The sequence below is a fragment of the Perognathus longimembris genome, chromosome 16 (assembly GCF_023159225.1).
Source record: "Perognathus longimembris pacificus isolate PPM17 chromosome 16, ASM2315922v1, whole genome shotgun sequence".
Lineage (NCBI taxonomy): Eukaryota > Metazoa > Chordata > Mammalia > Rodentia > Heteromyidae > Perognathus > Perognathus longimembris.
Window position 1 is genome coordinate 1,965,504 of NC_063176.1, and position 9,919 is coordinate 1,975,422.

General features: G+C 41.7%; 1 protein-coding gene across 1 annotated transcript; it reads right to left on the reverse strand.

Moving 5' to 3' along the window:
• Positions 1–2,112: 2,112 nt before the first annotated feature.
• LOC125364452 (platelet basic protein-like) lies at positions 2,113–3,498 on the reverse strand. Its single transcript, XM_048364033.1, has 4 exons — positions 3,322–3,498; positions 2,898–3,027; positions 2,638–2,764; positions 2,113–2,340 (listed from the first exon to the last, which is right to left on the reverse strand). Exons 1-3 carry the CDS (start codon positions 3,461–3,463, stop codon positions 2,662–2,664), a joined length of 375 nt encoding a protein of 124 aa, XP_048219990.1. The 5' UTR covers positions 3,464–3,498; the 3' UTR covers positions 2,113–2,340; positions 2,638–2,661.
• Between the last annotated feature and the right edge of the window lie 6,421 nt (positions 3,499–9,919).

A 9,919-nucleotide genomic window follows, 5' to 3' on the forward strand; every position in this document is an offset into this window, starting at 1 on the left:
TCCCCAAAGGGTAGTAGTGCCTTTCACAGCATGAATGAGAATACAACCCAACACCTCTCCTGGTTCCCACGGCTGTTTAACCTACATCTCTCTGATGTGCATTCCTCAGAGAAGAATGCACTGGAGAAAAGAAGTTTCCCTGAACCTGATGCTGTTGGGTGGGGGGTGGTATTCAAGACATGTGCATGACAAGTTGGAATGGTGGGTCGCCTCTGGAATCCTAGTACTCTGTGAGGTGTCGTGTCGGCAGAAGGACTGCAAGTTCAAAACCCTGGGCTGCACAGAAAAATAAGGACAGGAGGTGTGTGGTAGAGCACTTGCCTAGCATGATGAGGCTCTGGGTTGCTTAGAGCAACGCTATCAACACACACACACACACACACACACACACACACACACACACACACACACACACACACCCCCGAATGCGGTAAAAACCAATTCAGCAGCTTTTCCCAAATGAGGAACCCATTTCATCTGCTAATGTGACAAGAACTGTTTGTAATAGATCATCTCATGAATAGCACAATTTCCAGAGCACCCATAAAGAAAACATATGAGCTCATGATGTGGTAGAGGTATTAAAAAGAGCCTTTCATAACACAAAGTTGTATACTGCATCCTTTCCACAGTCCAAACAGGGGTTGAAGCAGGTGAATGCATTTCTTTTCTAACCAGCGTGGCATATACAATACAGTATTTATGTTCCGAGTCTTTGGTTGTGTGTCAACAAGGCCATGCGACGTCTAACGGAAGCTCATCAGAAGAGAAGGAATCCAAGAGAGTAGCATGATGCAGTGGTTCTTGAATGCTCCACCCTGAGTGAGCTCAAAGCGAATTTCCTTAGTCACTGGGAATGGGGGAGTTTCCTCTGTGATACTAGAGATGCCAGTATTGCTATTGTCAACCACTTACTAATGCTATATGGCATACAGTACTTACATGTTTTAAACGTGTCTGACGGTCACATCTTTGTGAGAGATATTAAATGATCCTCACTTCACAGATGACAAAACTAAGGTGCTGTGAGCTAAAGCAGTGTGACCAAAACGGAATGACCAATGAGTAGGAAAGCTGGGTTATATCTGTTCAGAAGCAGATTACAATTGCCTTAGAAATTACTTAATTCATGTGTGGAAAACCACCTCAAAGGCTTTGCATTTTGAAAGTGACTAATATACTTTGTCTAACAGTACAACGAAATGGCACATGCAAAAATCTGTAAGTATAGACAATATATGCCAATAAATTACTAGCAAATTTTGCTTCCATGTTAATACTTCTGTAGAAATACTACAGGCGTAAGTGTTTTTATTAGAAAGAATAGGGTTGAGTTGATTCAAGAAGCCTAGGTAGGGGCAAAGCGTATAGGTGCATGCTGTAATTCCAGCTACCAGGAAGTTAGGGGTAGATATAAAGGCACTGAGGCTGACCTGAACAAAAACACAAGCGTTTATCTGAAAGATAACTTAAAATAAAAGTGGTAGAGGCCCAGAGTTCAAATCCCATTAAAAAAATAATAATAGCTAGAAAACTTTATGTTCTCTTTTGTACTTATTTGCAAGTCCAATTCTATTAGTAAACTTGTAATCAGGCAGATATTAAATAAGTGCAAATATATGCAAACATTCTACAACAAAACATTTAACATCAAATGAAATCTATTGCTTCCATCCTTTTTGTTGCAGAAAATACAGGACTTTTAAAAATAACTAGAGGGGCTGGGGATATGGCCTAGTGGCAAGAGTGCTTGCCTCGTATACATGAGGCCCTGGGTTCAATTTCCCAGCACCACATATACAGAAAATGACCAGAAGTGGCGCTGTGGCTCATGTGGCAGAGTGCTAGCCTTGAGCGGGAAGAAGCCAGGGACAGTGCTCAGGCCCTGAGTTCAAGCCCCAGGACTGGACAAATAAATAAATAAATAAATAGAGAGGGGTAAGTGGGAGAAAATAAAGGATGCCTTACTTATGTAACTGTAACTCCTCCTGCTCATCACCTATTCAATAATGCTTTAATGCTTTTTAATGCTATTTTCCCTCATGTATTTTTTTCTCTACATGTGTTCGTTCGATACATACACTTGAAAGATAATACCACTGCTTGCAAGACTTAATTTCTACACTTTTATTGTGTTTTAATATGTGAAGTTTTAAGAAAAACCAGACAAACCTTTTAAGAGAACTCTTTAAAACAAGATATTCTACTACTAAGACACTGAAAAATCCCGAAGTGCCTAAATACATGAAACGCATTTGCTAAGCAAGTGTTCTGCGCCAGTCTCTGCCATTGCTGCTCACTCACCAGTGAAATCTCCTCATCAGCACGGGCACAGACAGCCTAAAAATAAAGCACAGAAAGAAAAATTGACACGAACGTGTTTAGAAAGAAACTTCCGAATAAAGAAATACAAAACAGTACAGCGTTAAGCCAAGAATTATGGAGCAAACCATAAATTACATGTTACAATTGCCCTTGTATATTCTCATATTTTCTGACGTCACTTAAGTTAGCTATCTCAGAACAAAATGTGATGTTTGAGACAGAATAGAAAAATAGATCCAAATTTGCATACCATAAAAACAGGTATGGGGATGAATAAGCACACTAGAAAAGCCATGACTTCAAACTCCTAACCTCAAGATCAGAAATCCAGCAAAGTTAGACAGCTGGTCCATGAGCGCGCAGCAGGTATTGCAGCACTTTCTTGTTTGCAAGAACTTTCGGGTCCAGGCAGACCTTCCTCCCATCCTTCAGCGTGGCTCTGCAGAAGAGAACAGAAGCGCCCGTGTGTAATCCCATCCGACTAGCAGAACCCACCGGGGAGGCGGAGAAGCTGGCGGGGAAGGGAAGCGGGTCAGTGGGAACGAGTCCATCGCCCAGCACGGGGGACTTACATCACTTGGACCTTCTCACAGTGGGGTCCGGGCTGGATCACCTCCAAAGACTGCATCTTACTGGGATGAATCCCAGAGACGGTCTTCACACATATGCAGCGCAGCTCCAAGTACCGATCTACCTTGTTACCTGTGGCAGAACGTTTGCCTCTCTTAGCCACTGTGATCATTTTTCTCGGTTTCCTTATTTATAAGTCAAGAGTAATTATTCCTCTCTCATACGGCTGTTGAGGACATAACTGGTCCATCTTTAGTAATATGCCTAGCCCATTACCCCACACAGAGGAACAAACCACTAAGCAGAGCTTAGAACGCTAAGCCGTGCTTACTCATGTAATGACAGTCTTCAGTTTCAGGAGCACTGCCATTGCCTCCCTCCCCTCAGTCCCTCCACACCCTGGCAGGGAGGCAGGGCTTTGGTTACCTTCATCACCAAAGCCCTCTTGTTTCCCAAGGGCAGAGGGAACCAGCAGGCTCAAGAATACAAAAAGCAGCAGCAACGCTGGTCGGAGTGGAAGGGGGCCGGCACGCTGGCAGGAGACACGGGTGTCAGCTCTGTGTGTCATGATGGAGGTCACGGAGCCAGGAGACCTGGGCGGGAGGGCGACCGTCGTGCAGACAGACATGTGCAGCGAGTGGCTTTATATACTCTGCCAGAGGCATCTGATATCCCTGCTCCTTGCCAACAAGGAGGAAGAGCTAGGGACGGAGGAAGTGAAGCTGGGCAGTGATAGTATGTCCCTTCCTGCAGCCGTGCCCAACCCAGATAAAGCAGACCCATCCAAACTCCTGCGAAATGAGTGCTGATGTATGCCCCAGTCCTCCTCTCCCCTCTTCCCTGCCTCTGGCCCTTCAAGTGTATGACCACTCGACCCAGGGAGCTAGGAATTACATTGAAGTGATAAAAACCTGCATTGTCTTTGTATAGCCAGGTAGTCACAGCCATCGATGGGCTTCTTTCTGTATTCCAAATGACTTGTCTTTTGTAGTTTCATCCAGAAAGCAGAAGCAAACCCATCCCCCTCTTTCTCTTTTTTTTCTCTTTTCTTGCTTTTATTCTTTCCCTTTCTGTCTTGAAGATGGAAGCCAGGGCTTTGTGCTTATTGGGCCAGTACTTTAGATTGTTTTGCTATTTGGTTGGTACAAGAAAACAAGGAGAGCATGTAGTCTGTCTTTTCAAAAACATTTTTATTTTTGTGACAGGGTCTCATTGTGTCGCTCAGTCTAACCTCGAACTCCTTTTTGCCACCCCCTGTCAAGTACTGGGATTGTAGGTGAGTGCTCTCACAACTCCAGTCTCAATATTTTTTTTTTGTTTTTTTGTTTTTTTTTTGGCCAGTCCTGGGCCTTGGACTCAGGGCCTGAGCACTGTCCCTGGCTTCTTCCCGCTCAAGGCTAGCACTCTGCCACTTGAGCCACAGCGCCGCTTCTGGCCGTTTTCTGTATATGTGGTGCTGGGGAATCGAACCTAGGGCCTCGTGTATCCGAGGCAGGCACTCTTGCCACTAGGCTATATCCCCAGCCCAGTCTCAATATTTTTTTTAAAAATGCATCTTGTCACACACAAAAAATCATCATTAGAAAGGTTCATGAAGAAGTCCTAACAAGTTTCTTTTTGTTAAAATTCCCTAAGCCTCTTAGCTTTGACATAAAACCTATTTCTGCTCATTTCTATTTAGTGAAATAGTGTGAATCGAGCATCTGTTGTGTGTCAGACATTATTATAACATTCCTAGGTGACTTATTCATTTAGCTATTTCTTTTTTTTTTTCAAAAGCCAGACCTAAAATATTTAGTTAAAGCGATGATATATAAATAATATTTCAATGCCATGACTATTACTGTTAACTTGTGTTTCTGGCATTTGTATAATTTTCTTCCACTTTCATAATGAAAAACAACGCAGATGGTACTGTACAAAAATAGATAAAACACTACATTAAAATCAGTCATTCCATTACATTAAGTTACTTTGTACAAAACTGTGGTTTTGATGAAAACTGAAAGTAGAAGAAAGAAATGTAAAATGTTCTTAGGCTTAAATAGCTTGGCATAATTTTGTTATGAATCTTCCATTTTCACCCTTTGTGGTAAGTTATTTTATCTCTTTTTCCCCTTTAAGTTGCCTTATAAAATATTAGAGTCATTCAGGAAGCAAGTAAGCTTTCCTAAGGCTTCAAATAGAACTTATCCGTTAACTGTTTTAAATAAAGTAGTCAAGTGACATTGGAGGACAGTTAGCCATCAAATGAAGGCCTAGATGAACGCTACCTTTACAGAATATATCTTGAAGTGGTATTTCTCAAGTCCTTCCTCTGAAGGAAACACACATTTGGTACAGAGTTCCTAGGATTAGTAACATTTGGGCTTTGCTTGGTAAAGTGTCTCAGTGAATAAACTGCAGCCACGAGGCAACAAAAGTATTTTAAAGTGCTGAAACCAAACGGGTTTCCTGAACATCCCTGAGCTGACAAGAACTGGTGCTGACCCCAATCACGCCAACACTGAAGCTAAAGGAGGCCTGCAAAACATTCGCACACCGGACGGTTTTTATTTGGGGTACTATCACTTATTGAACACCACGTGTGTGAATGTTACTAAGTTTTATAATATCGTCCCATTGGAGGAAATTTGGGTTACAATGGCGTTTCAGAGCTTATAAAGTGTTAGCAAGTGCCATGGACCCTTTCCCTTTGGGGAACATCAGTATTTCACAGGAAAACTAAGTACATTTGATACAGAAGTATCAAGGCTGAAGTCAGTATGAAAGCTCCCAGCAGCATAATTTCCACAAAGTAAGATCCTTCACAGGGGTCTGGTATAAAATGAGATTACCAATAAATATCGGTAAGCTGATAGTTGAATGTTTATGGGAAGAACAAAAACGTGGTACACATTTTGATAATGTGACCGTGTAAATTATCGGTAGGCATAGCATTTTAGGAGTACTAAAAATCATAGATCGGCATAACAACATGGAGACATTTGGGGAAAGTAAGAATATTTAAACTTTAATTTTCTTCTACTTCGTTTGACTTTTATTTTTTTCGACTCATTAGAATTAGGACACCTGGCGATGAAAGTACTAGTCATTAAACATCTGCTGTTCCTAGATGGCTTTTAGGTATGTGAGATAACATTATTATACTAGTATAGAGGTGGAGAAGTCAAGAATGGCGGTCTCAAATAGGGAAAGTTACATGGCTAGAAGTACTCAGCACAATATTTGAAAGGCTCCTGCTCTGACCTTGTGCTGTTCCACACACTGTGAAGAAGAACAACTCTGGGTGGACACAGGTGGCTCATTCCTGCAATTCTAGCTATTCAGGAGATTGAGATCTGAGAACGGCGGTTCAGAGCCAGCCCAGACAGAAAAGTCTGTAAGGCTCTAATCTCCAACTAACTCTACCCATAAGCCAGAAGTGGAGCTAGGACTCAAGCGGTGAAGGCTAGCCTTGACGAAAAGAAAAGAGAAAGACAAAAGGTTGGGACCCAGCCCCTGAGTTGAATCCTCAGTACTGGCTTACACACACACACACACACACACACACACACACACACACACTTAAAAAAAAAGAAAAGGGAAGAATGGAGAGGTAAGAAGGAGAAGCAAAGGGAGGAGTGGGGAGGAGAGAGAGAGAAAGAAGGGAGGGAAGAGAGAGAAGGAAGGGAGGGAGGGAGGGAGGGAAGAAGGGAAAGATAAGAGAAGCTCATTAAAAAGGTGATTTTTCCAGAGGAAGAGTTGGGGGTTGGAGGTGGGGAGGGGGGTCTTTGCAGTTCTTCTATATTTAATTAACAAGACTCTGGAATATATAGAAACAAAATTTTACATCCTAACTGCAGGTCTTTTGTGTCCTTGCCTCTCTCTGTGTAAAGTATGAGCAGTTGCACTTTCGCAGGCCTGTATCATTAATTCGGCTGACTAAGCGTGAACCGGGCCTGTCAGCCAGTAACCAAATCTGGCTGTACTTGGCTTCTCTTCCTTGATTTAGTCATGAAGGCAACAAGAAATCCCCAGGTGCCCCTTCTGTGTGGTAAATTTCTCATTTTATGACATCCAGGAAGGGGTTTTGAAGCATGTATGTGAGAGTTACCCACAATAATTCTTTTCCTCATGCAGGGATTTCAAAAGGATGATAGAAAAACAAAGCCACTAGTCACATTTTATCATAGGCCTTGTCATACCTCCAAGAATTGAAGGCTGCGTGGTGTGTCACACCCAGAGACCTGTGAAAATTGTCTGGATTAGTGCAGTCACAAAGCCTGGATTCTGGCTGACCAGAGAGAGAGAGAGAGTTTCAGGTGGATAAGAGTGAAAATAGTTTTTGCGATAACTACTAGGAAACTATGACATAGATAAATACACATTGTTTGATTTTTCTCTCCATGTGTCAGTCCTTCCATTTGTGAAAAACTAGTAATTGTAGAAATGACAAGCAGTAGCTGTTATGGTTCTGCTTTGATAATATCTCGAATGATAATAAAACACAAAGGAACAAGGAATTATTATTTGTTTTTAAAATTATGTTTTATTAGCCAAACATTAATTAAAATACCTTTATTATAATCAAATATTTATTCAATAAGTATTGGGGACTTATTTAACAAACCAGGGACTCTTCAAAACTTTGAAAAACTTGGAGTTCAAACATTCACAGTAATTCTGTTTTAGTGCTTCTGTCATTCACAAAGTACAAAAGAGATACTATTTGGGAAAGTAGAGAACAACTACATAAATTTAATTATTATTAAGAGTTTAGAGGTAGTTTTTCTTTTCTTTTCTTTTTTTTTTTTGCCAGACCTGGGGCTTGGACTCAGGGCCTGTGCACACCACATAAACAAACCACATTCCCAGACCTTGCTTTTCTTTTTTGTTGTTGTTTTTTTATTGTCAAAGTGATGTACAGAGGGGTTACAGTTTCATATGTAAGGCAGTGAGTGCATTTCTTATCAAACATATTACCTCCTCCCTCATTTCCTCCCACCTTCCCCCCTCCCCTTGCTTTTCTATAATGCTATAAATCTTTGTCAGTAAATCCACATCCCTGAACAGCTGTAGGTTTTCAACATGTTAGTATTATCTCTTATTCTATTTTATGGGTACAATAATATATAGTATTAGAAAATATATTAGTTAAGTTGATATTTCATATATAACGTGACACGAAACCTTATGTTAGATATAGGTATGCAAATCAGTATATTATACTTATCTATGCCAATACAAGCATATATTAATTTAATTGCTTGTGTGAGAAAGAGGCTGTCTTTTTTTTTTTTTTTAGCTTACTCTCCTTTCTTTTCTTGTTTTTCCTGTGAGTGGGCTGTCCATACGAATTTCTATCTTACCATTAAGATACAGAAGAACAGGTTTCCTTCAGCCTATTTGTTTAAACACCTCCTTTGTGCTGATTACTGCCTTAGGGAGTGAGATGCTCACGACAAACATTATCTCTGCCCTTATGGAGCTGACAGTGAAATGGAATAGATCCATGCTAAATAAGTGGCCACTTGTATGTAATCTATAACCTTTCTATTCATGTTGGTGAGGAAAATGTTACCATGAAAATAATACAAAGTACTATGGCATGATTTTTTCAAAAGAGCTTAAATGTGGTCAGACAGATTACCTTCAAGTGAGAGGAAGAATGGAAGTTGGCCAAGCAGAATTGAAGGGTAGTTATTGTAGCAGAGGAACATTCTAGAGAGCACATGTGCCAGAGCCCTGTTGGATTTTACACACGCACAGTGGGAGAAAAGAGTTAGATTAACCTTCATATGAGTAAAATCACTGGTTTTCAGACACTAGGTGAAGATGACTTATTAATTCCCCCAGCCATTCTACACCATACATCAGGGAAGCGGAGATAGAAAAACATGATAGATATTCTATAAGAGTTCTTAGTAGACTACAGTTTTCTGTATTATAACTCCAATATCCAGCATCTAGAAAATTCAATGGGAATATCACAAAAGAAAGCACATGCTCTGCTGGGAGTGGCAAAGAAAATTTCATGAAGTTATGTCTTGAGCTGAGTTCTAAAGGATGAGTAATTCTACCACTCCCACTACCCCCACCATCACCTTATTGACAAAACAGAGCAACTTCCTTCCAGGTAGAGCCAATGCAAAGCACAGACCCAGGAAAGAGAAGGAGCGACTGAGGAATTCAATTCCATCTTGCAAACAGTATAGCGGAGCTGTGAGGTTGAAGTGATAATGCACAGAGATAACACAGAGCTTCATTTGAAGTGCTTAGCGACTTTTTTTTTTTTTTTTTTTGGCCAGTCCTGGGGCTTGGACTCAGGGCCTGAGCACTGTCCCTGGCTTCTTTTTGCTCAAGGCTAGCACTCTGCCACTTGAGCCACAGCGCCACCTCTGGCCGTTTTCTGTATATGTGGTGCTGGGGAATTGAACCTAGGGCCTCGTGTATACGAGGCAAGCTCTCTTGCCACTAGGCCATATCCCCAGCCCTAGCAACTTCTTATTTCATGTCTAAGACACAAGAAGTATCTCAGGCAGCTGTGTGTTACTGTAACAAATGCCCAGGACAAGCAAGTTAAGAAAGAGCAAAGGTTTGTTTGGGCTCACAGGTTCGCAGGTTTCAATCCATGCCCTAGTGACATGCTCTTTGGGTCTGAGACAGCATAGGAGAGGAGCTTGGGAATAAAGAGGCCTGGCTCACCTCATGACTGAGTGTGAAGGAAGAGGAAGAGGAGGGGTCAGCATCATTGTATTTCTCTTCAGGGGTATGCCCCTGATGACCTAATATCCCCCCCCACTAGGCCCACCTCCCAATAGCGCTAGCCTTAACCTGTGAGCCTCAGGAGATGGCGATCCAAGGTGTAGAATTATTAGGATATCATAGTCTTAATCCTATCTGTGCTTTCTAAGGAGCCCAGGGGCTGTGGAGGGGTAACTGGAAGGGGAGCGACCTGTAAGGTAGATAGCGGAAGCTCATGGAGGGATAGGAGAGCAAGGGCCATCCCCAGAAGGTAGAAAAGCAGAGTTAATTTCATGAG

What these genes read in the sequence shown, in the direction of transcription:
- LOC125364452 (XM_048364033.1), bottom strand. Translation starts at nt 3,463, where the DNA reads ATGACACACAGAGCTGACACCCGTGTCTCCTGCCAGCGTGCCGGCCCC. An exon ending in AGAGGGCTTTGGTGATGAAG is followed by an intron (nt 3,028 to 3,321) that starts GTAACCAAAGCC and finishes GTTCTGCCACAG; the next exon opens with GTAACAAGGTAGATCGGTAC. An exon ending in TGTGAGAAGGTCCAAGTGAT is followed by an intron (nt 2,765 to 2,897) that starts GTAAGTCCCCCG and finishes TCTCTTCTGCAG; the next exon opens with AGCCACGCTGAAGGATGGGA.